The 26,709-nt window shown below is 45.7% G+C and overlaps 1 protein-coding gene across 2 annotated transcripts; it reads right to left on the minus strand.

The window, feature by feature from the left end:
• Positions 1 to 114: 114 nt before the first annotated feature.
• Positions 115 to 25,501, minus strand: SZRD1 (SUZ RNA binding domain containing 1). 2 transcript variants are annotated; one of them, XM_004460504.4, is made up of 4 exons: positions 25,366 to 25,501; positions 6,780 to 6,829; positions 4,738 to 4,992; positions 115 to 3,228 (listed from the first exon to the last, which is right to left on the minus strand). In XM_004460504.4, exons 1-4 carry the CDS (start codon positions 25,414 to 25,416, stop codon positions 3,126 to 3,128), a joined length of 459 nt encoding a protein of 152 aa, XP_004460561.1. In that variant the 5' UTR covers positions 25,417 to 25,501; the 3' UTR covers positions 115 to 3,125. The 2 variants fall into 2 exon arrangements, with proteins under 2 accessions (XP_004460561.1, XP_004460562.1); XM_004460505.4 differs by having other exon boundaries at positions 4,738 to 4,989; positions 25,366 to 25,471.
• Between the last annotated feature and the right edge of the window lie 1,208 nt (positions 25,502 to 26,709).

Genomic DNA, 26,709 nt, shown 5'->3' on the forward strand with positions numbered 1-26,709 from the left:
TAGCAAAGACAGAGTCCCCCCCCTGGAACTCAGCAGAGGGATCGCCTCTGGTGGTTAAAAACACAACCATAGCAAGAGGTTAGGGGGCCAGGGACTGAAATGAGGACAAAGCTCTGACAAGTTTAAAACATGTATTTAAAATACAATTTATAAAATGCTTAATCTGCCGACTCAGGAGCCCGTGGTGCGGGGAGGGGTTGCGAGTGGGCAGCTGCCTGCTACACCAGCAGAGCAGGACTGCAGGGGGTGCGGCCCTCCCTCCCATGCCCTTCTGTTCAGACACCCAAGGGGCCCATGTGCACCCCTAGGATCATACGACCAGGAAACAGGACCCCAGAGGTCTCTTGAGTCTCTGCTTACCAGGGAAGCTGGATGTAGCCCTGCTGGCCCGTCCCTGAGCAGAGCATCCCCAGATGGGGTGGGCAGGGTATGGCTGGGCTGGGCAGGGCAGGGCAGGGCAGGGCAGGGCAGGGCAGGGCAGGGCAGGTGGGCTCTGGAAGGGGCTGATGGTAGCAGAATAGGGTGTTGCCTCCTGCCTGCAGGTGGGGAGCACCCTGATTGAGTGGGCTAAGGGTTGGTCACCAGGCCTGGACCCCCAGCTCCTTTGGTTATAGGCTGACAGAGTAGTGGCTCATGGGAAGCGGTTAGCTGGAAGGTCTGTGGCCTGGCTCATCAGAGCAGGGAGGAGCTGGGGGAAGGGGGCAGTACTATGAAGGCAGATAAAGGGGCAGCAGCCTCGGGTTTCTGCTCTGCCCCCCCATCCTCCTGGGGTTTTCCAAGCCAAAGCCTACAGCTTACATTTAAAAAAAAAAAAAAAAAAAAGCACTTAAGGAAACTTACAACTACCAAAAAAAACCAAAAAACCCACATAAAATCCAAACCGTTCTCATCTCCCCTCCCAACTCCCCCAACACAAGAGTTTCCTGTTTTCCTTTCCTTGCCTGCCACTTCTCCATCTAGGAAGCCAAGGGTATGACTGCTGGAGGGTGGTGACAGGCACACAGAGCAGGCAGAGCCCTATCTTTGGCCAGAGGGAGGTTGGAGCACCAGTCCCAGCCATGTCCTCAATCTGCAGATGCCCATTAGCAATCTTCACTTTAGCTCCCACGAGAGGGGACACAAGGAAAAGGGGTTCCGATGGCCAAGCACTTAGGGCCTTCCACCTGGCCTACCTCTGCACCCTTCTCCAACCGAAGGGACAGTCTTGCCATGGGCCAGAAAACACTATTACACGAGGGGTCGACACTACACATTTTAGAACGTGGAAACTTGGTCAGGGCAGTGGAACTATAAAGACAGCAGCCAACTTTCTCCCTCACCCACTCCTGGAGGTAATTTTCCCTCAGAACAGCTTGTGGGCATGACTCAACAACCTGTGGGTTCTTACAGACTGGAGCTTTGTTCCAGCTCTGCTCCCGGGGAATCTTCTGGCTTCACACAGCTCTGACTGTGCTGTGGACTAGTCGCAGACTCAACTGGCAGCTAGCCCTCCCTCCTCAGGTGAGGATGTGGTGGGACATGGTTAGTAAGGCCTGGCCTAATATTCCCACAGGGCAAGGCCAAGAGCGAGCCTGCCAAACCTAGCTTGTCACCTTGGCTACCACAAGCTGCTCTAATTGCATAACATCACACTAACCACCCCAAAAGTCACCCACTGGTCAGGACAGCGGAGGCTGGCTGGCTGAGGGATAAGGCGCAGTGCAACAGAAGAGACCAGTCGACCTGAGAGGAGCCGAAGCACACACACATAGAGCAGCTCTGGGGCAGCTGACCTCTTAGCTTCTTCCAACTCTGGGAGCCAAAGCAAATCTCTGGGCTCCAGAAGAGGAAAATTGCCTTCATTCCAGACATTCACTCTGGAAAAATGGGTGAAGGGTAGCCTGGGCCTCTAAGAAACCAGTCTGTCATCACCAATCTTTGCAATGCAAAGTGTTTCTTTTCCCAACTCTATTATTCAGAATGGTTTGCTCCCAAGGTACTGATTTCAAAAAGGAAATGTACCAGGTATAGTTACTAAGTCAGTGCCATCAATGGAGATGGAATGCTACAGGCCCTTGAGTTCAAGCCTTGCTGGGGGAGGAAGATCCATTTACCTTCTGAAACACGAGGCAGAAGAGTTCTGGAGTAAGACTCTCTCTTGCTTTTCCTCGTGACAGTAAAATACTGAACAAGTTTTGCAACCCTTTCTTCTAAGCCCAGGTATGCAGAGTCTCACTCCTTGACACTATGCTCTTCTAGAAGTAGCAAGCCTGGCTGGTAGGGAACCACCCTGAAGGGTAGAGGAAGAAGTCTGTTCACTTCCCTGTCTCCCAAAATACTAGAGGTGGGGATAGCATCCTCCCCAGGCTCTCTGAACCTACAGAGCTAGCCCAGTCTCCAGGCAGGGCCAAGATGCCCTGGGACTTAGCTGGGGGGAGGGAGATATAGGCATGGGGTGCTCACCTGTCCTGGGGGCTGCAGAGCCCTGCCCCTTTTCTGGGCGGCAGTAGGAATACAGAAGAAGCTAAGCTCACCAAAATCCTATTGGTTAATGTTTCTAGGACATTTCCTAGAAACATTTTAAGTAGACTACCAAACTACCTTTTCTCAATTAAAAATTCATTAAACTGCTAAATCCCCTCCCATGCACTTTTTCTTGCAAATCAGATTTGTATAAACAAACAAAAATAGAAAAAAAAAAAGATTTTTCAAATGGAACTTGCTTTTTAAGTGATGAAGACATGCACTTGGGGGCAGGGTTCTCATTTGTGTTTTGAAATCTCAAATTGATGAGCATGATAAACTGTTATTGCTGGCACTGGCTTTACCCCAAGTGGCACAGTCTGACCCTACTCTGAGTCCTTGGTGGGTCCCCCCAACCCTGCCCTAACCCCCACCCTTTCCCTTTCCATTGACTTGGGACAGCCCTTGTTGACATGCCAATCACAGTGGGAAGGGGGAGAGGTGGGAGGTCACAGTGCATGGGGTTCAAGGTCACAGTGGGTGGAGCAAGGGGGATCACAGTGCAAGTAAGTTAGGTCGTTCCCTCTGCTCAAGTCCAGCTGTCTGCCACGGCAGCGTGACCCATAGCAGACGACCCAGAAGGCGGTGACGGCGGCAGCGACGGCATCCTTTCTTGCCCACATTTATCTGCGCTGTTTGAAGCCTTGTGACCCATCAGGACCCAAGGGCTGTCTGATCACATTATTGGGCTGCCTGCTGTCCTCGGGTTGGGAGATCCTGGTTGGCCTAAAGGGAAGAAGATCAGAGGGAGGCTTGAAAAGGAATATAAAAGATGTCCCCAAATCTTACAACCAACCACCCTGCAGCTGGAGCAGAAGTCATGATGGCTATCAGCCACTCTGGTTTCCTGAGCTGCTTCTTTGGCAAAAAGACTTTGGGCATCTCCAAGTTGGAAGACCCCTGTGGGCAGATGGAGCTGGTGGCCCATGTCTACTTCCAGCAGCTACAGCATTCCCACCCCCATCTGGCTCTCCAACATTCATTTATAGGACAGTGCTCAAGGGCCCAAACTGTCCAGAGGCAGTGACCAAGGACAGCACAGGCTCCACAGACCCTAGTGACACAGTTTCCCCAGAACGTTGGGCCATGGTGAAGGGCCCTAAGCAAGAGCTCAGCAGTTATACAGCACCTGCCACTTCTGCCCTTTGACTTCTCTCTAAACCATGTGATTAATGGTTGACTCAAATGGCTATGGAAGGATATGGTTCAAGTGGGTGAGTGCCTGCCTCCCATATGGGAGGTCCCGGGTACAGTTCCCAGTGCCTACTGAAAACAAACAAAAAATAAACGAAAAAGCTAACTTAGGGAAGTCGATTTGGCTCAGTGGTTGAGTGCTGGCTTCCTACATACAAGGTTCCAGGTTCAATTCCCAGTTCCCAGCTCCCAGTACCTCAAAAAAAACAAAACAAAACAAAACAACAAAAAAGGCTATGGAAGACTAAAGGAAATGGACTTTCTCCACTGTCTGTCTTTTTTTTTTCTTTTCTTTTTCCACTTTGGAACGATGAATGCTTACAAGGAGAGATAACTGATGCCTATCAAAATAATGAAGAGATAGAAAGAAGGTACACAGATTAGTTCTTCAAGTCCTAAAATACCAAATGAAGGAAACCTTTCAAAGTTAGAGAGAGGCTGTTTTAATAAATACTGTTTTACTGAAGGTGACAAAATTACATAATGCAACTGCTAGGAATGCAGAAAAAAAAAGCCAAGAGTCAAAAAGAATTTAAAAATTCACAGAAACATCCCAGTGGTCTATTGTGAAACCCAGAAGATGACAACTTCTGATCTCTTACTGAGCCCTTCCACTATGCCTGGCAGGGTTCTCAGCACCCTATGCTCATTTAGTCATTTAATCCCACAACCTGATGAAGCTATTACCATCTTTTCCCCCCATTTTTCAGATAGATAACTAAGGCAATGAAGGTTAAGTAGCTAGTAAGTGGCAGAGGTGGACTCAAACCCAAGCAGATTCTGACTCCATAGTCTGTGCCTTTAACCTCTAGGCATATGCAACATTGTACCTTTTCAAATTGTCCCTGGCCCCCTGAACCAGTACAGTAAAGACAATTAACTAGCTCCAGCCAGGCCAGGATTGGCACCTAAAGCTGTAATAGTGCCAGCTTTGACTCTGCTTCTCGCTGCTCTACACACAGCCAGACCATGATCTGCCTCCTCAGGATGGACTAGTAAAGCAGTCTATGGTCTATGGTCAGCCCTGCCAGCTACACTCACCTGTCGAGGATGGGTTTCTCTTGTTCCTCCTCAGGGCTGGCACTGCCCAGGATCCGCTTCCGGGCCTCGGCGTACTCTGCCTCCCGCTGTGCTAGGGACTTGACTGGAAGGGCTGGCCTGCTGGTGGAGTTGGGGCTGCTGACCACACCGTTGCTGGTGGGCCTCTTGAGGATGCGGATCTGTGGAGGGGGCCCGGTGGGAAGGCTATCGTCCTGAATCACAATGGGCACTTTGGGAGGAGATTTGGATTTCCTGCTGACAAAAAGCAAACACAGTTTCACAAATCCTATACCTTGATTACAGAGGCCCTTCCATGTCCCACTCACCCACCCCTCATCACTTTCATCTCCCTCCTCTGGCCTCTGACCAGACATATCAAATCTCCCACCCCTCACGAAGGGATTCTCAAAGGAGCAAACAGGCCACAAGCTCACACAGTCCACAGGACCTACTCCTCGCACCTAACCCCTAGCCCAGTGGGCTGGAGCACTACCTGATTCTGAGACTTCTATCTCCCTGCTCATCACAATCATATCAATCACTGTTCTACCCCTGAGGCAAAACACTTCACGTCCAGAAGCCAAAGACTTCACTTAAAATCCCAGCTTCCCTAAACAGACCAGAATGTGACAGGCTAGTGAGGAGGGAACCCTTCAGCTTGGGAGCAGGAAGTGTTCAGTCCCAGCCAAAGTCTTCCACCGTGTGCGCTCCAACAGTCTACAGCACACAGGAGCCTGTTCCGCCACCCTGCCTGACATTAATACAGCATTTGCAACTGCCTGAGCATTCTGGTTAGACTGAGATCCATGCCTCCCAGAGACAAGCTACACCAGACACCAGAATCACCTCTTCAAAAGAGCTTCTAAGCAGAGAAAACTCCCGCACCAGGGCTCACTGGTCTGTTGGACAGCGGCGGGGCTAGTGTGAATGACAATCCTAGAAACAGTGTTTGGCAATGCTCAAAAGAGAAGCATTATCCAAGGCTGGTGGATGTACACATCAAGGTGATATATCCACAAGAAAAGGTGGATTTAATAAAAAACAACATAAGAGAAAGAAACAAAAGCCAGAGGAAGAGGAGGGGATTCAGGCAGGAAAGACCACCCCAAAACAGCCACTAAAGACCTCCCCTGAGCAATCAACTTCTAGAACCAAACAGTCCCAGAGGGGCTTGTTTTCAAAGCCTCGGTTGTCAGGAGGGGTGGGGGTAGGGACTGGAGGAATTCAGCTGCTGCCAGGGTGAAGTGGAACAAGTCCTGGGATAGGAATGGCATGGAAAAAAGCATACTCTAATCAGGAGTTAGTTGCTAAGATGAGCAGACAAGGAGCCAGCAACCTGATCAAAGAGGCAGGGAGCAGGGAAAGCTAGCCAGTGAGGAGGACATCCCAGAGTTCCCTAGGGAATGACCATGCAGCCCATAAAGCAAATCCAGAGAGGCCCTATCCTCTTCCTTCCTGCCGCCTATCCCTGTGGGAAGCCGACAAGTTACCTAAGCCCAGAGACAGACTGCTGAGGTTAACTTTCACCTGCTTCAGAAACTCACTTCCTCCACTGTCTGGGTGGGGAATAGAACTATTCTTAAAAGTAAATAATTTCCTAGAATTTTTTCTAGGATACCCCATAACACCCTAAGCCAACAAGTCACCGAGGGACCAGAGAAATCTTCTGTCCCAAGCCCTCATATCACAGAGTAAGAAACTGAGGTCTGCAGGGGGAAACAACTTGCCCCAAACTCCAGAGCAACTGGGGAGCAGAGCCAGGCCTAAAACCCAAGCCTTTAGACTTGCCACACACGCAGCCCCCCCCTTTTTCATCAGACTACTTCACACAGGGAGTCCACTAAGGTAGGAGGCAGGTGCAACAACCCCCACCTCACTCCCAAAGCCTCAAACCACCACGTCCTGCTCTTCACCTGGGAGGGAAGGGTTCACTGCCCGGAAGAGCCTGACTGCTCAACTTTATGGCCAGCTAGAGAATGCCGCTGACTGCCCAGCTCTCTAACGCAGAGAGCACCAGCCCTCAGACCAGACAGCAGCCTTACCTCTCCTTTTGTGTGATCTTCAGTTTTTTTTCCAACCGTCTGTCTATTTCCTAGAGGAAAAAAATGTATATAAAAAGTGGAAAAGATTCTCTCTCAAATAAAAGCTTACGTCTTTATTTCCATAGCTATGTGCAGTGTCCTCTCTCTGGCCAGAAATATGACTGTCTTGTGAGGTAACATCTCCCTTTACTAGACTCTGGGGCTTGGGACCTGACTCCCTCTGGGGGTCCATCTCCCTTCCATCCCCAGGGCCACAGCAATGGTTCTAGACCTCATCTTTCAAGTGGGTTCTTTGCAAAGCCTCTTAGTCTCCTGGCCTCAAATCTACCCCCTCCAAGTTGTCCTTACAAGAAACACTCAAAGCAACTTTCTGAACACAATTCAACTGCTTACAAGGGTCAAATCTAAGCTCCTAAGAATGGCCTCACTCTCGCCTTCTTTTATCTTGTTTCTTGTTTTACACTACAATACTTATCTGTTACTAACGCAAGAACCCAGTGCACCTACCGGCATTGCCCTCCCCCTTTGCAAACTCCCATTTATCCTACAAAACCCAGCTTGATGCCTACCACCTCCTGTGAAGTACTGATTCCACAAGCACAGTTAATCACTTGCTCCACAGAGATAAGCATGCCCTTTTATAATCATTCATGGTCACATGTGTATCCATTATTTTATCATTAAAGTTTTTTTATCGTAATGGACTTGAACAGTGACTAGCACCTAGCAAAAGGCCTAGAATAACACAGAAGCCTCATGTTTGTGGGACTGGGAGGCAATGAGCCTTCAGGCCTTGAGCACCAGAAGCACCCCGATGCCTCTATACACCCAGGTATGAGTGACCATACACTGGACAGAAGGAAGCTGTGCGCAGACCAAGGACTAAGCCTCCAGGCTGCCTGGCTGTCCCACTCCCTCAACGGTCCCCAGTGAGGACACTAAAACTGTATATTGGAGAAGGGAGAAATTGTATGCAAAATCATGTATTTCTCTGGAGAGAAGGACTCTAACAATGGTTCCGGGATGGGGATTGTGGGAGGGGGTGATTTCCTGCCCCCACACCATCACAAGGGACATTGAGCAATGTCTGGAGATATTTTTGAGTTGTCGCAACTAGTGGTAGAGTGAGGGAAAGTGCTACTCGCCAGGGATGCTGCTAAACATCTTACAGTGCACAGGATACTTCCTTCAAGAGGAAGAATTATTGGGTCCCAAATGTCAACTGTACTGAGGTTGAGAAGTCCTGATTTATAAAATCGGAGGGACCAATCACAAAACATCAAGTACTATAGCCTTGATAAGTAAAAAGGCTCTGAAATTTGAAATTTGCTAAGATCTGCCTCACAGCCCAGTAGTCAGTTTTCCCAAGCGTGTGCTGAAAAACAACTATATTCTACAGTTGATGAATGGATATAGAGATGTATATTAGTTTAAGCAGATATTGTTCAAATCTTCTAAATCCTAACTCTTTTTTTCTCTCTGATCTGACTACTGAAAAATCTGGAAAGAATTTTTTCTAGTGAACAGTTTATCATTATGAAGTGACCTTTGCCTTAAAATATTGTTTAATATTAATAAAGATATGCCAGCTTTCTTTGGATTAGTATTTCCCAGAGTTTGTTTTTCTCCATCTTTTACCGCCTACCTTTCTAGGTCCTTAAGTGTCTACTATAAACAATATGGTATGGAGTTGTGTTTAAAGTGTTTATTTTCATTGGAGGCCAAAAAATATTTAGGTAAACACAACATGCTTTATGTGTTCAGAAGGCATCGGCAAGTCTCTGTGGGGCTGAGAAGCCTATCACTGGAACAAAAACTCTCCCTTGGAGGCTTGGAACAGAGATGGCAGCCAATGAATGTTTCATAACTGAAGAGAAAAGATTCTTTGGGAGTAAGGAAGTGACCACTGTATATATGCCCACTGCACATAGGCATATATGCCTATGCCAGAATTTTTATTCTTTCTAAATTTTTAAAATTAAATTTTAATTTTAAATTAAATTTAAAATTTAAATACCAGTGTTATTTCCTGATTATACTATGTCTTACATTAAGTCTAATGCCTAATTTCTTTTCTTCCTTTTTTTTAAAGAGGTACTAGGGACAGAACTCGGGACCTCATATATATGCAAAGCAGGCACTCAATCACTGAGCTACTCCCACTCCCCACATTCTTTTTTCAAGGACATTTCAAGGATTTTAGCAAATAACTTTTTTTAAGTTCCACATTGCCTATTCAAGTCTCCCCATTATAAATGCAAGGTTCAACATCTGTGGGATTTAGATACCTTCAAACAGGGTTAAAATCAAATGCCTGCACAGGCGGAGCAAGTAACCAAGCTCCATATGCAGGAGTTATAACTGGAGGAAAGGGTCTGCAAGGCACCAAAGGGCAATCACTTGACCTGCTTCAAGACAACAGGGCCTTGGCTAATAGGACAAGACCTGCTGTTTTAGGAGATACCGAATTAAAGACTTTTACTGGAAAGCTCTAATCTTTTAAGATTTGTTACAGGAGCTTCTGCTTTCTTAATTGAGCCAAACAAGACATATGGCTCATGGGCCTAATATATTAGCTCAATTTGAGAGAACCCCTCTAGGTTTCCTCTCAGCAGAGCAAACTGCATACTTCTTTTTCTAGGGCTTTAGGGAAGATAGGGAATCTCTGCCCAATCCCAGTGAATGGAGCCTGGGTACAGAAAAGCCCTTCAAGAGGAATTATGGACATGTCTAGTAAATGTGCCTCTGTCCACAAAATAGAATGTGACCTGTGTTCGGGGCATATAATACTATTGGTTTTAAAAATGCCTTACTTCAGTAGAATGCTTTATGGCTGTCAACACACTTTCCCAAACACTCATTTTCTGGTCATGCCAACCATGATAGGCAAAGTAGCTTTTAGGCAAAGCCGCTTTTAGCTCTGACAGATGAGAGTAAGGTGGCTCAGAGTTAAGGAAATTATCCAAGCCCATGAAGTGATGAAGCTTAGAGGTAGCCCTAGAACTAAGGCCTTTTGAGAACAAGTTCTTCTGAGGCCCCACCCCAAACTACTATACCCCCATAATTGCTCAAATCCCTGGGAAGGCTGATAAAAGCCATTAGATACTGATTCTCTCTCCTCATCTCCCAATTCTAAAGAAGGATGATGCTATCATACCTTCATCAGATTAGAAAACTGGGTTCTAAGCCCAAGCAGCTTGGGTGGAAAGCTGATCCTGCCCATCTCCAGGTGGCCAGCTGGACACCACAGCACTCAGAGCTGTTCAAGCAGGAGAGAGGGTATTCTCCCAGCAGCCGGAGAGGACATTCATCTCTGGAGTCTGTCCAGGTATCATGAGTCAGTCCATTCTCTCCTCAGACGTGGCCTTGCAATCAATCTCCACTCACACTTATGATCTGAAGATCTGGACCCACAGCACACTAAAAGGAGCTGTCCCCTCCAGTGATTCAATAGCCTAATGGAAGTTATAGGCCTCAGAAGTTTAAATGAGGAAGTATCTAGATGTGGGCATGAAACAGAATCTTAATACCTAAGGATGCCTCCTCGGGGTGCCTCCTCTTTTTACAACAATGCCCAGAGTTCCTGCCTTAGGTCAAGGCTTCTGTATTAGAGGCCCAATCTCCAAGGCTAATGAAGGAAACCCATAAGCTAATCTATGACTGCTCGAATAAGGAAGGGGCACAAAGGTTAGGGCATAGGCACATGCACATTAGAGGGGAGATGCTGAAGAAGAAAGTTTGATTCCCTATGGCTTCTCCTTCTGGAAGGGCACCTATATTTTTGCCAAGTAGCACTAAGCAGACTCCAGAAGTTCATGTTCTGTGCTCTGATAAGTGGTGTGGCTTCCTCTCTTTGGGTCCAAATCCTAAGCAAAGGACTGTTGTTGCCAAATACAGACACTAACCTCACCCTGGGGGTGCTACACCTCTAGAAAACGAGCAGCACGTTTCTTGGTCTGAGAGAAAAAGCAAACCAGAAGAATGGAGTCAGAAGTCATGAAGGACCACAGCGTGTTGGGGGGTAAGGGGTGTTCTAGACAGGGCTATGGGAGGTAAAGGGGGGCCACAACCACAAGGTGAATGAAAGCAGACATCAACAAGCACAAATTCATCTCACCTGAGGAACCAAAGCTTCAATGGTTGCTGATGCCCTGAACTTTGCATATGACTATGCTTAGTTGAGCCTTCAGCAAAAAGTTAGGGTACAGAAAGACATATATATATGAGTATAATGGGGACCGGTTTATCCCAAAGATGAATAGCAGGGAAGGGGACACCTCAAACTGCCTGACCTGTTACACAAGTCACAATCTAAGGAACAAAAAGAGACAGGATAAGGATGGGTCAAGAAGAAGAGACAGATTACAATGGCAGGTTTGCTCCTGGAACATTAAGAGGTGGATGAGAAAGAAATAAAGAAAGACAGAGAAAAACAGGCTATTCTGGGTCTTGGTGCAAGGTATTGCACATTGCAGCTGTACTTTCTCAGATTTGAATGTTTAAGAAACTGACTTAACCGTTCACCTGGGGTGATGACACTGGGGGACTGATTCAAACTAGCCAAATTGTCAATAGACAGAGTTAATAAGCCTGAGTATTCATTGCCCTTCCCAGTGGTAGGCCTGGCTATTGCCTCTCCCCAAGACCTTCCTTTCTGGGACAGAAGCAGTCCCCCTAGTGTCTGATTATCAGAGCCAAAGGAATGATTTTTCCAGTTCCCCTACAACATCTCTCTGATAACTAGAATAGTTCTAAGTAATCTTGTATTAACCAGAGGTTCTAAAAGATACCCCTGGTTCTTGGCACAGAGTTAGGTAACAGCTTCTTTCAGTTAGCAACAAAATTACTATTTAAGGGGATTACTTCACACACATTTTCCCAAATAATTTACCTGCATCTTTGTTAGTTTCCATTTCATAAAATGACATTTTCTGATTTTCCTCTTAAATTCAAGAAATAAGTCATTCTAAAGCACCCTTTAAACCACAAAGTCCCACGGGCTCATCTTACCTCATCTAACAATCCAGAGTTGGAGAACTTAAGTCTACAATAGACATGGGGAGATCTGAGATCTAGACAGTAAACCTCAAGAGTACAGGTATTCCTCTAAGAACCAGAACCTGACAGGTCCCAATGAATATAACAGTACTATATTAGGAAAAAAAGCAAAGAAAAAAAGATGCTAAGAAGGAAGAGAAGGCAGACGACCTTCCAACATGTTCTGATCTTGAACTCCCACCACAGCAGGCCAGTGCTAATGCCGGGCCTAATCTCAAGTTCCAGGTAGGTCACTGGCACCCATGTCCCTTGGCTACATGGTTGCCTTCGTCAGATCTTCTGGGAGAGCAGTGTCCCCAGCAAGGTACCTATGTCCCTCACACCACAAATCTAAACAGTACCCTGAGGCTCCTCCTGTAAGGGCCCAATTTCACTTAAGAATAAAGCAATCTGGGGAAGCAGACTTGGCTCAATGGATAGAGCATCTGCCTAATACATGAGAGGTGCACGGTTCAAATCCAGGGCCTCCTTGACCCGTGTAGAGTTGGCCTACGTGCAGTGCTGATGTGCGCAAGGAGTGTGGTGCCATGCAGGGGTGTCCCCCGCATAGGGGAGCCCCACACGCGAGGAGCGCGCCCTATAAGGAGAGCCACCTGGCGCAAAAGAAAGTCCAACCCGCCTAGGAGTGGCGCCGCACATGGAGAGCTGATGCAGCAAGATGACTCAACAAAAAGAGACACAGATTCCCGGGTTGCTGACAAGAATAGAAGTGGACACAGAAGACCACACAGCAAATGGACACAGAGAGCACACAACTGGGGTGGGGGGGAGGAAAAAAAGAATAAAGCAATCAGAATTAACAGGTAGAACCTATCACTAAAAGCAAAATCTGTTCTAAAAGATAGGGAAGTGGACGTGACTCAACTGACAAGAGCATCTGTCTACCATATGGAGGGTCCAGGGTTCGATCCCCAGGGCCTCCTGACCTATGTAGCCAACTGGCCCATGTGCAGTGCTGCTGTGCGTAAAGAGTGCTGTGCCACACAGGAGAACCCCCGTGTAGGGGTGCCCCATGTGCAAGGAGTGCGCCCTGTAAGGAGAGCCGCCCCATGTGAAAAAAAGCATAGCCCACCCAGGAGTGGTGCTGCACACATGGAGAGCTGACGCAGCAAGATGATGCAACAAAAAAAGAGATGCAGTTTCCCAATGCCACAGGATAATGCAAGCAGACGCAGAAGAACACAAAGTGAATGGACACAGAGAGCAGACAATGGGGGGAAAGGGGAGAGAAATAAATAAAATAAATCTTAAAAATAAATAAAACTATCAGATAAAAAGGTCTCTGTACATTTAAAGTGCATGCTGGCCATTTCCAGTCCATATTTCAATCCAGAGACTTCTTCAAAAACCCTTTATATAGATTTGTTTATCCGGCTTTTTTTTTTTTGAAGATTTTTATTTATTTCTCCCTATCCCCCTCATCGTTTGCACCTGCCCTCTGCTCTCTGTTCGTGTTTTTTTTTTAAGGAGGCACTGGCAACTGAACCCAGGACATCCCATGTGGGAGGGAAACACCCAATCACTTGAGCCACCTCTGCTCCCTGCTTGTGTCTTTCACTGTGATTCCTCACTGTCTCTTCACTGCGTCATCTTGCTTTGCTCATCTTTAGGAGGCACCAGGAACCGAACCTAGGTCCTCCCTAGGCTAACTCAATGGTGGAAAGCACCCAAAGTCAAATCACCCCAGGTTTGGTTCTCGAGTAATGCTTCAGGATTATTGTCAGCTAAAAAAACTAACTCCTGGGCAAACATTACTGGATAAGTTAAAAAAAAAAAAAAATTCATTAAGTTGAAAGACAAGAAAATCTCTGAGGGCATACTAGGCCATGAATTCAGCTGTTTAGTTTTTTTAATATAGACTTAGGTTAGTCTGAGGGTTGTTTCCCACAAAACAATCTTCCTCATGTTACTCCCATACCCATGAAATCTATGCTTTCTTAGTATATTTCAAAGGCCATTTTCCTTTTGCTCCACCGTGACAAAAACAAGTTGGAGATGAGCATTTGTAAAAAACCTACTAATAAAAGAAGGAGATGTGCTAGATGATAGACCCAGAGATGAGTAAAGCAAACCTTATTGATAAGGAAAGGCCAGCCAAGTGGGAGAAGAAAAAGAAATCACAGTGCCTAAATTAGTTGCATGAACACAGTGTTAAGGAAAGAGAAGCGAAGAGTGATTATTTCTGCCACGGGAAGTCAGGGACTCAAAGGACAAGAGTTTTCAAGAAGTGAGGAATGGGTTAAAAAAACAAAGCTGAGGGGAAAAAGAATGAAAACATGGAGAAGAAAAGGAGAAGGAATAAAGAAGAAAGACCTGAAATAAGACATCTAGACTAAGCGGTTTTAAATCTGGAAAGGTGGCTTACAACAAACCCATCTCTCTCTAAATCCATGCCTAAAAACCACCCAAGATTACTTTAGGTACTGTCAGCAATGGCTTTTATTAATTGGTATAATAGGACCAAAAAGTTGTTACAGAAAATTAATTACAATTTCTAGACCCAGAAAGACATGAATTTGAAGAAACCAGGGGCCCTTGAAAACCACGAATGACTTTGTGATGGTATATAAAGATCAAATAATGCTTACTTGCTTGTTAGGGAAAACCACTGCCTTCTTTCTTTTCCAAGTTTATTATTGTTTTCAGATCACCTGCCTAGTATGAGGAAATTCTTTGGGCACACCCTCCTTCCTTTGCAATAGCTCTAACTGTACTGTCCAGTGTACGGTGGCCACATCCACACGCGGCTGATGAGCACCTGCCTGTGGCCAGTCTGAATTGAGACGTTCTGTAAGTGCTGAACGCACAGCGGATTTCCCTGAGTGCAAAAAAGAATGTAAAATATTTCAACAATAGATTACACAATAGAAATACTAATCTGGCTATATTGGCTTAAATAAAATGAATTTAATCAGTTTCTTTGTACTTTGAAATGTGGCTTCTAGAACACTTATTTTACTCACATTTTACTTCTGTTGGGTAGCACCACTTTAGAGCTTAACCCTAGATTAAGATGTGTCCCTGCTATATATTTAATCTTTCAGCAATTAGCAACTGAGCACCTTAAGGTATGTCAATTATGTGCAAAACCTACACTGGTGGGCCCTCTCCATCGTGCTGGCACAACAGTAACTAGCACTTATCGAGGGCCCTATTCAGGCCCTACTCTGAGAAACATTCACCACCTCACTTCGATCTCTAAGTCCCATCATCCCACTGTTCTTGTCAAGGTCACCAATGGATCAAATTCAATGGTAAATTGCAAATTCTCATTTCCCAGCAACATGGGACACTGCTCCTTGCTTCTTCCTTCAAGTGCTTTCCTACCTTAGCCCCCAGACTCCACTCTCCTGTTCTCATTCTACCACCTTACAGCTCCTTCTCACACTCCGTATTAGATTCCTCCTGCAAAAGGATAGGTCTTCCTCTCGTGACTCCTTCAGGTTAGAAGACCCAGGGTTTGGACCTTGGACCTCTTCCCTTCTGTCTCTGCACAAGCATCATAAGTGATCTTCTCTAGTTCCACACCTTAATAAACACTGACAACGCACTCATTTATATATACAACTGACAACTTGACATTCCCACTGGGATTACAAGAAGGTACCTCAACTTCATCTGTCCAAAACCAAACTCGTGATTTTTACCCCCTCTCCCAAGCCTGCTCCTGCCACATTCTCCCCACCCACCCATCTCAGCATTTCTGCCTTCCAAGGACTCAGGACTTAGTCTTTGGAGTCATCTCTGATGTTTCTTTCACTCCCTACATCAGCAGATTTTGTTGATTCCAAAATACCAACAGCGCTGCTCTGTACTTCCACTCTTGTCCCTTGCAGGTCATTTTCCACATAGCAGCCAGACTGAGTCTTCTAAAACCCGTAGTAGCCTCTTCTCTATATCCTTCCCTAGTTTCCTATTTCAAGGTGACATCCACCAGAGCAGACTAGTCCTTACCAGATCTGCCGCCATACCAGCTCTCACCTCATTTCCTGCTACTTTCCTCTCACCCATTCCCACAACATGGGCCTCATTGTTCCTTAGACAAAATAAGCAGCCTCAGGGCCTTTGCACTGCTTTCCTTCTTCCTGAAATGCACTTACACTAGCTTTGCATGGCTTGCTCCCTCACTTCCTTCAGGGCTCTCTCAGCCTATCTGTATTTGAGAGGCCTTTTCTGACCATTTTTGATAAAATGGCATTCCACCAGCCACTTTCTATGCTCCTTAATCTGCTTTATTTCTCTTCATAGTGTGTGTATGTATCTGTGTATGTAGAACCTACTTATTGATTACTGTCCATCTTTCCTACTAGAAACAAGCTTTATGAGAGTAGAAACTATTCACTGCAGTTGTCTGACATGCCTAAAATAGTACTCAACACGTGAATTAAGGAACAACCCCACAGGACAGGATTTTACAAATTTATCCCCATTTTACAAATGAAGAGAAATTCATTCAGAAAGATTATATAACTTGACCACCGTCCCACAGCTAGTATGGAGCGGAGACAACATTTGAATTCAGGTCTACCTGAGTCCAAAGGCAGTGACACTACCCAATTCAAAATAAGAGCCAAGGCTGCAGAAGCAGTAGTCTCCAAGCACCTGCCACAGAGGGTCCTCTCTCTACCATCTTTAATCCTTGTCACAACTCAGGGAGTGTACACCAGCCTTGCTGGGAGCTGGGAGGTTAAGTGACTCCCCTAGGGCCGCACAACTAGTAAGTAACAGAACTGAACCCTCTACTTCAAGCAGAGGAAGCAAATAAGTTCAGGAGAGTGGCAGATGGGTAGCAGCAGGAACCACCTCTGCACCCTAGGCCAGGTTGGCACAAACTCAGTTTTTCTAAGGAAGGACTCAACAGAGCTGATTTCCAAGATTCAGATCATAAAGCTAAGAAGTACCCAAAAGGAAATAATTCTTCAGCAGAGACCAGGCCTAGCAATCTAGATATATCCCAGGCCGGAGGGCCTAAAAACTTGGAAATCATCATCTTAAGACAATGTTCTGCCTTGGGTGCCTCTTCAAAGAGTCTCCATTGGGGATGCAATCAATACAGCCGTTTATTTTAATTTAAAGGAGGATAGGCAGGGGAGAGTCTAATGGGCTCCCACTTTCTTCAGGTGTATTATTGATTCTCCCTTTCAGTTCTTGTAAGCAATACAATTCTTAGAACCATATAGTAGTCTTTAGGGAGAAGGAAAGAGACCTCTCAGCCAGTCTTAGGAATACTGAACCCTAACCGGACAGAAGCTACACTGTCAGTTGCTGGACAGCTGGGGAAAAGGCCCTAACACTCAGGGCAAAGGCCATCAATCTACTTCCAACCTGCACAAGACTCCAAAAAGAAGCAGGTAACACTAACAACATGCTCCTTTACCTCCCAAAATAACATCTGCCTTTGAGTGGTGCTTTACATCAAGTGCTTTATTTAACTCTCACCACCGGCAAGGAAAATTTTATTAATCTGATTTTACAAACGAGGAAAAGGAAGCTGAGATGGGGGCAGGTGATGAATGCCCAAAAATCAGACCTGACATTTGAACTCCAGTATTCATTCTGACTTTTACTGCCACTGTTAGGATAAAAGTAGCAGAGGAGACCAGCCCTTCCTTGCTACCTCCAATAATGAAAGACAGCAGGGCTCTATCTCCCAAAGAAAATATCAAGGCTCTAGGGGATGAAACACACTCACAATTACTCCTCTCCCCACCCACACCAGACTTTTATCTAATACTCCAGGGTGCTCTTATCAAAAAGGCTAGTTAGAATCACTGACACTGACCTAGGGTGGGTCTTAATCTTCTTACTGGTGTCCCTTACGAAAGGTATGAATAAAGAGAGAAAAGGCCACAGAAGCACAGGGAGAATGCCTGAGGAAGCCAGAAGCTGAAAGCAAGGAAATGAGGAAAAGATGGGACAGACCAGCAAATGCTGTCATGTGCCTTCCCAAGTGAGAGGAGCCTAGGATCACCTGCAGCCAGTCTTCAGAGAGAAAAGCACTGCCAGTGAAGCCTTGATATGGACAATTTTATGGCCTCAGAATTGTAAGCTTGTAAGTTAACAAGTCCCAATTGTAAAAGCCAAGTCAACTTTGGTATATTGCATTCCAGAAGCCTAGCAGGCTAAAACAGGCATTCAAATTCAATTTTTAGAAAATAATGTGCACACACACACAAAAAAAAGTCTGCAGGGCAAACAGTCAGGGATTGCCAACCTGCAACTACAGATATAGGGATCCTAAAATTAAAGAGCTGTTAAATCTTAAAATAATTCCTCTTTCCACTTGGCCAGATGTCAGAGATATTTCTCATTTATGATCAAGATTTTGACCAGTGTTTCACTTGTAGTCACTGTTAATATAACTGACAGCTGCATTATCCTTTTGGCTCTTGAGCACTGAGTTTGTTAGAGGCACACTATTTATTAGCTCATCATCCAGGGGTACTGAAGCAGACAGTCAATCCCAGTGCAAGCAAATATAATACTTCAGAGGAACTAGCAAGTAAGCATCCTAAGGCACTGAACCAGCTAATCCGGGAGAAGGAAATGTAAACAAACTGGAAGAAAAGGTCCCTACGAGTGTGAGCTCAGGCCTCCCAACCGTCTGGGCTAGGATGTGCCCTGAGATTCCTCTATTGGACACTAAGGCTGATGGTACCTATACCTCACCAGGTCACTGAGGACTGAATGGGATAATGAATGTAAAGATGCAACCCCCTATACACCTGGGGTACAGTTACCACCCAACACATTAGTTGAGAAACACTTCCAAAAAGGGGGCTGTAAGATTTGAGAGCTTGCAAGCTTATGGTCAATGTCCATTCATTAGTGAGATAGGCCAACCAGAAAGCAGTAGAAACAGAATTGACAGTTGGAGGGTCCCAAATGCTTTTTTTTTTTAACAACCACCCCCACCCTTGAGGCTTCTTGTGTGCTGTCTGCTCTCTGTGTCCATTCACTGTATGTTCTTCTGTGTCTGTATTTATTTTATTTTAATTTCCCCTCCCCCATTGCAGCTTGCTTGTTGTCTGCTCTCTGTGTCCATTCGCTGAGGGCTCTTTTGTGTTCTTGCTTGTCTCCCTCTTTTTCTTGTTGTTGCATCACCTTGCTGAATCGGCTCTCCACAGTGTCTGTGGGCCAGGCAGTGCTCCAGTGTGCAGGCGAGCCTGCTTTCACACGGAGGCCCTGGAAATGAACCAAGGGCCTCCCATATGGTAGACAAGAGTTCATCGGATTGAACTCGGCTGCTTCCCCCCAAATGCCTTTATAAGCTCATGAAAGCCAGAGCCCAAGGACCAGGAATTTGGCTCTTAAAGTCGATGCCAAGTGGTGACTGTCCAGACCTTCCCAGACTCCAGCCATGACTGTGTCTTTCTATACAATCTTATCTGAGCATCCAAGCCCGTGAAGAATGCAATTTGAACTATGCATATTTATTATTCCTTTTAGAAAGGAATGGTTGTTATTTCCTGTGTTTGTTTTATAAGGGAAAGAGGTGTGGATATTGGGTGAGGATGCTTACTGTGAGGGACCAGAATGTCTCACAATCAGGAATAAGATACTTCATCTAGATACAGACGACTGCTGGGATTTGTTGCTAATTTCTATGGTGGTTGGCTTAACCTCAATCTTCCCATCAACATCCTGCTAGGGCTAGATGTAGAAGAGAAGGATGCCTGGCAGAGGCTATCGGAGTTAAAAACACTTGGGAGGGAAGCGGACTTGGCTCAATGGATAGGGCGTCCGTCTACCACATGGGAGGTCCGCAGTTCAAACCTTGGGTCTCCTTGACCCGTGTGGAGCTGGCCCATGCGCAGTGCTGATGTGCGCAAGGAGTGTCCTCCACGCAGGGGTGTCCACCATGTAGGGGAGCCCCACGCACAAGGAGTGCGCCCCGTAAGGAGAGCTGCCCAGTGCAAAAGAAAGTGTAGCCTGCCCAAGAGTGGCGCTGAACACACTGAGAGCTGATGCAGCAAGATGACACAACAAAAAGAGACACAGATTACCAGGCTGCTGACAAGAATAGAAGCAGACACAGAAGAACACACAGTGAATGGACAGAGAGAGCAGACAACTGGGGTGGGAGAACAGGAGAGAAATAAATAACAAAACAAAAAACACTTGGGAAGAGAAATCTCTATGGTTATCACTTTTAAAAAATCAATTTTAGGGAAGTGGACTTGGCCCAGTGGTTAGGGTGTCCGTCTACCACATGGGAGGTCTGTGGTTCAAACCCCGGGCCTCCTTGACCCATGTGGAGCTGGCCCATGCGCAGTGCCCTGCCACGCAGGGGTGACCCCACGTAGAGGAGCCCCACGCGCAAGGAGCGCACCCCGTAAGGAGAGCCAGCCAGCGCAAAAGAAAGTGCAGCCTGCCCAGGAATGGTGCTGCACACACGGAGAGCTGACACAACAAGATGACGCAACCAAAAGAAACACAGATTCCTGTGCCGCTCACAACAACAGAAATGGACAAAGAAGACGACACAGCAAATAGACAGAGAACAGACAACTGGGGTGGGGGAGGGAAGGGAGAGAAATAAATAAATAAATCTTTCTAAAAAATCAATTTTATTTCATTCTGTACTTTGGCCACAGACTTAACTAGCTATACTCAATCTTCTCCTAGGAAACCAGTAAGTCAGTAGTTGTCCTGACAGGAAAAAAAAACTTCTGACTACAGAAGTAGGAAAGAAAACACTACACCTTGTGGAGGCTATCTACCTGATAGGGCCAGAAAATGACACTAACTGTAGAGGGCTACAGCAGAGTAAAGGTGGAAAATGGAACCAAAGGGCTGGCCTCAAGATCTAGACAACAGTGACTTTTTTCTTGCAAGGTTTTACCAAAAGCTATAGAAAGATACACTAAATTTGCTCCTGTTGGAGAGGGAAAAGCAAGAAAGGCTATAATTGCTGGAAACTTCAATCCCACTGCAACTAAGGCAGCAGACTCCCAACGCCCCGGGCAGGCTGGAAATAGGCCCCCAGGCAGCGTCAGTGAAAAAAGCTGAGAAGTTAACAGTAAAAAGCTCATTATCTTTTCTTTGAAACTAGCACAATCATGGCTAAACTGGCCAGTTTCTTTATAGGGAGCTGCCTCTAAGGATATCATAATCCCTGAGATTCAGCCTTCCCCATAGGACCCGAAATAGCTGAGGGGTGGCCCGTTTGGGCACATGGTACACCAGATTCGAGCTTCCTGGTGCCATAAATCTTAATTGCCTTCTTTACCATAACATAAGAACAGATATAAGGAAATAAGGGCCAAGTGGCCCTGAAATAATGAATCTAATTTTTTTTGTCCACAACCCACAGCCAACTGTATACATTACATAATGACAGCAGCTACAGGAAGTGCTAGGGATCCCAAGTGAGGCTGCCACCAGGCTTCAGCGAGAATGACCTCTTCTTTAAAGAGAGAAGCAAATCCAAGTTCTTATCTCCTAAATTAAAACCTAATTATCCACTCCTCTGCTTAAAAAGCCCCCAAAACTCTCCTGTTTTCAGGACAGAGTCAAACTCTCTAGTACCAAGTACAAGGAGGCCCTTCTTGATCTGTCCTCATCTCTTTCCACTCAGCTCTGCCAAGTCCCTACGCTCCAGCCAGAAGGAAATTCTTGTAGCTCTTCCAACACTGCCACACTCCTCTCACAGCCTCCACTCTACCAGCCCCACCCAGACTTAACACTGCTTAATTCCTTCAACTGCTTCTTCAAACCTTAATTCTGGCATCACGTCTTCTACATGACCTTCTCTGATGCCAGCCATGATACCCAACAGAAACAGTTGGCTTACCTGACTATTCCAACGGGCTGTGCCTCGGTGTCTGGCACCTAGTAGGTACTCAACATTTACAGATGCCTTCCTATACTTATACACCATCCCACTGATGTGGCAATATTTAGATGACTGGCTCAATGGGGTAGAGTGTATAAACATAAATTTGAATTCTCTGTTCTGATAACCAACTATTCTTTTAACTTAAACTTAAGATGCATATTCTTCCTATTAGCTAAATGACTTGCCTTAAAGAAAAAGAACAAAAGGAACCATTTTTGAAAGGCAGGGAAATAAGAGTTTGCCAATATTTTATATAACCACCAGTCCAAGTCCATTTGTGCATCATATGCCATATGCCTCCTCCTAGAATTGGTTAGCTTGATACCAACAAGATAGAGTAGGCTCTTTTTTTCCCCCTCCCTAAATAACTAGTGAGTATAAACTACCTTGAAACCATCAAGATTGACCTGTTGATCTGATTTTTTTTTTTTGAAACACAAAGATGTCTCCCCATTACAAAATAGTCTGTCTACTTGTCCCTTGAGATTTGCTTAAGATGAAGGACATAAATGACAGTTTGAATCAACATTAACCCAATTTTGCATTTTTATTTCTCCCAAAGGCAGTATAAATATATTTATTTTTTAGGTTGGTACCAGGGACCTCATACATGGGAAGCAGGCACTCAACCATTGAGCTACACCTGCTCCCCAGTGTATTTCTAAAGACACATTTCCTTAGTGAAATTTAAATTACATTCTTTAAATTGCCCTTTGACTGGGGATGTGATTCCTTGGGGGGAAGCAGGTAAGGTAGGTAAGTGTTCCCAATCCACTAAAAGCAAAAAGCAGCCTATTTACAGAATATCTATAGGTGTTTTACAAAGTCAATCTTTCCTCTGAAGGACACAATACTGAGTATTCTGAATATATTAATATAAAGGAAACTGACCTTAGATGTATTGACAAATAAAAAAAAAAATTCTAGCATGATGCCAAATTTTTTTGTGTGATGTTGGGGGGCAGGGCAGGGAATACCAAAAGCCTCTATTTTCAAGGATTAGAACTGCCTCTGGATTATGTGAAATTTGAATGTCCACTTTAAGAACTAGTCAACCCACATTAGCTCATCTTCTCCACCCAGGGTTTTGTTTTTTTCTGCCCCTTCCCCCCTTTAAAAATATTCATCACTCATTTCTATATAGCTCTTGGGAGACACTAACCTGAAGCTAAGACTTAATATGAAAGACATGGACAGTCAACTGGCTTCCCTGTGCTGTTGACCTAGTGCTTAATCCCCTCCCTGGCTTCTCTTCTTCAAAAGGGCATTATTTACAAGACCCTTTGTGAAATTCGAAGAGAGAATTAAAATCAAGAGAACCTTCAACATAAGCCCAAAGCAAGCACATTAAAAATGAAAGTTAATGCCCAACTCCCAGTCTTCCACAGACGCTGGAGGTAGAGCTTTGTCTTGGAGTCACCCAGGTTTGGGGCCAAACCCCAGCTTCCCACTTACTATTTGCATGGCCTTGAAGAAAAGAGATTACTCCCTAAACTTTAATTTCCTTCTTTATAAAAGAATAATGTCTCAATAGGTTGTTCAGAGAATTCAAATAAATACAAGATATTTAAGCAAATCTGCACTTTGACAGAACTGCCCAAAATATCCACCAGGCAAGGACTGGGTTCCTTCGCTGTACCTGATACTTTTAAACGGTTTTATGAAAGTAAAGGACAGTAAAAAGTATAGTGGACAAGTATTAGAAAGACCTAGGTTAAATCATGCATCTCTGGAGTTTATTGGCCATAAAATGGGGGAACAGTCTAGTTGTTCTCAAAGCAATTTGCCCATTTATTCTGAAAAACTAAAATAACCCCCAATTTCTGCTATAACCTACTTTCATTTTTGTTCCTTTCAATTTCTTATACATACTTCTTTAACATGAGAAATTAATATCTTTAGAAAAAGGTGAGGAAAAACAAAGAAAGGCCAAGGTGCCCAAGAAACTTACAATTTGAGTCAACAATAAAATTGTAGGCCAAGCTTTTTTTGCAGGGGGTGGCATGAGGGTGTCTGGCTGATCCGCCCATATTAATGGTAGGCAATAAACAACTCTGCCGAATATTTGGCATTCTCCTGTACAAAGTTACTGCTAAGCACTGTCTAGCACAGGGGTTCTTAACAAGGGGTCAGTGAGCTTGAACTGAAATTCAAAAAAATATTCTTGTGGGGACATGTTGGCGTGCACGTGATATATTTATTAATTAATATATAGTGTGGACTTAGTAAGGGGTCTGTGGTTTTCACCTGACTGTCAAAAGGGTCCGGGGAACAAAAAAGGTTAAGAACCCCTGGTCTAGCACACAGCAAACACTCCAAATTGTTTGTTGAATGAAGAAAAATTGAGCTCACACCTGTTGCTCCCAATAAAACCTTTAAATTGCTCTAGTAACTCAAGTCCAAATCCAAGAAACATAGCTGATACTGACAAACTGTACTAAATACCTTCCAAACGAACGAATTCCTCAAATTCTCAGTTATGCTAAATGGAAAAACATAAACCGTGAGAGAAATGCTGAACCAGCGGAAAAACTTCGAAGCCAAGTTTCAACATTCCGGTAGACAGAGACACCCACTGCTGCGAGGGTCAATTTCTCGGCCTCTTCCGGCGCTGACCAGCAGCCTCCAAGGCACTGGGGGAAGAAAAACCCGGCTCCTGTTCTACCCTGGTACACCACACGGCTCTCCACACACACCTAAACCTTTAGGGTGGATGTCACTAAAGCCATCACTGAACCAAAACGAACACGAGGCATCAAAGACATCTATCTCTCTCCGCAGAACCACAAACTTTGAAAAGACCAGACTAATCACGAACCCAACAGAATTAGGTTCTACTGCTTCTGCTTGGGATAAACTACTTTCCCGCAATTTCTGGAGGCAAACAAAAACTCCGAAATCAAGTCGAATGGTCCATTTTCCCTCCGATTCCAGGAAAGCAACAATTTTACACCTCGCAACCCTCCCTTTCGAGCAGTCTCCGAGACCCTCCCCCCGGGCTCAGAATATTGGGTGGGTCCCCGGGGAGAGGGACTGCCCGCGGAGCTTTCGGTTGCCAAGCTGGGTGCCCGGGAGACCCTGCTTTCAACAGGGTCTTAGTAAAACTGAAAGAGAAAAAACCCAGACTCGTCCACCGTGGCGGAGATCCGCGGAGCGGAGAGGGATTTCAGGCGAGAGTGAGTGGCCCAAAAAGGACTCCAATTCCTCTCGCGCCCTCAGCTGCCCCCTGCTCTTCCCGAGAGCTCCGCAGGCCGCCCCGGTCCGCGCAACCCACACTCCCTCCCCACATGGTGCGTCCCTCCTCATCAGAGCACATGAACTTTAAGATGGTGCCTCGGACGCGGGGGGAAGGGGGCCGCCGGGAAGGGAAGGATCAAAGGGGCCTGGGGCGAACGAACAGGAACGGGGGCCTGGAAAAGAGGCCCTGGGTGGCGGGTGGGGCGTCCAGGGTGACGCACACATCGCAGGGGTGGAGGAAGGCACTCTGGGCAAAGGTGGAGGGAGAAATAGAACACGGTCCCTTTAAGAGGCCTTCACAGAGCTCAGGGACCGGGGGCCTCTCCTCCAGCCCCGGTCGGGAGTGTGGGGCCCTTCTGCGGGGAGAAACATCCCCAGACCCGCACCCCGGAGGCTTCCCTCACGCCAGGTCCCGCCCGGCCCTGCCCCGGAGCGGCGGCTCCTCCTTACCCCGCTGTCTGCCGCCTCCTCCCAGCTCTCAGCGACCTCCTCATCTTCCATCTTACTCGCCGCTTTCCCTCCTCCCCCACCCCCTCCCCGCGCCTGCGCCTTGAGGCACACCTCCGTCGCGGGCGCTGGCCCGCAAGGCTTTACTCAATGGGCCCCACCCCCTGCCCAGCCCGGAAGAGGCTCCAGGCCTACGGATCCTCCTGCGTCGCGGCAGCCATCTTGGAAGAAGGCAAGGAAGCCATAAAATTGCCATCTTTCTTAAAGGCAACGCATTATCTCTCGTACAGAATGGGAGCCCACGTGAAGTCAGCATCTTGGATACTGGTAATGAGTTCTTTAGAACCATCTTTTCTAAGGGCAGATAATTCCTGAAAACATTTTTTTAAAGTGAGTCATAGTTTGCATAAATTCCAAATTATGCTTTCTTCAAAATTCTGAAAATATTTTATCAGAGGATGAAAAATATATGATGTATAAAACACTTTATTACTTCTGATAGGGTGAAAATGATTATACTGTCCTGCTCATAACGCAGTATTCCAAGCACCTAACACTGCTTTACATTCTCTACAGTGAAGTAAAAACGTTACTGTTGGCTGATGATAATGCACCTCACCTGGGACAACCAGTGGACTTCCCAGCTGCTAAAGTTTCTTCTGGGCCTCTAAGAAGGAATAAATGTATTAACGTTACCTTAAAAAACTAATACCTTAAAAATTTTTGTGGTGATGAATGTACAATACCGTGATTATACTTAAAGCAATTGATTGTACACTTTGGATAGGTTGTATGGTATATGTGAATATATCTCAATAAAAATGCTTTTAAAAAAGATTTATGCGTTTTCCTAAACAATGCTCCTGGCTTAATTTTCTCCACTGTAGAAGTAGAGACCCTCGATTTTGAAATTCGATTTTGGACACTTGTGACTTGAACAAATTATGTGATTCTATGCAAGTTTACTTAAGTTTTGCGTGCCTCAGTTTCCTCAAGTGTAAAAAAAGAGATAATAGATTCGTCGTGTTCCCGGAGCAGCAGCGAGGTCACCGCCTGGCCAGCTCTGTGACTCCGCCTTCTCTCTGCAGGACGCCCTGATGCCTGGATTCTGTGGCCCACCCCACCGGAAACGCGCGGTAGAGATGGGAGAGGGCCCGGCTTTCTTTTTTTTTTTGGTCGAATAAAGCTGTTTAACTGAAAATAATAATAATAATAATATTAGTAGCTACCTCAAAAGTAGATTGTAAGAACTGAAGGAGTTACCATACTGAAAAGTTTATAACAGTGCTTGACACATTCTAAGTGATCTAAGTGTTAGCTATTATCATTAAGAGAATGTCTTGTCCG

Source organism: Dasypus novemcinctus, chromosome 9, assembly GCF_030445035.2.
Source record: "Dasypus novemcinctus isolate mDasNov1 chromosome 9, mDasNov1.1.hap2, whole genome shotgun sequence".
NCBI classification, from domain to species: domain Eukaryota; kingdom Metazoa; phylum Chordata; class Mammalia; order Cingulata; family Dasypodidae; genus Dasypus; species Dasypus novemcinctus.

Bases quoted from the DNA above. Each gene is read 5' to 3' on its own strand.
- SZRD1 (XM_004460504.4), bottom strand. From the start codon at position 25,416: ATGGAAGATGAGGAGGTCGCTGAGAGCTGGGAGGAGGCGGCAGACAGC. The intron at 6,830-25,365 runs GTAAGGAGGAGC...TTTTTCCTCTAG, and splicing joins AGGAGGCGGCAGACAGCGGG to GAAATAGACAGACGGTTGGA. The intron at 4,993-6,779 runs GTAAGGCTGCTG...GCTTTTTGTCAG, and splicing joins AAGATCACACAAAAGGAGAG to CAGGAAATCCAAATCTCCTC.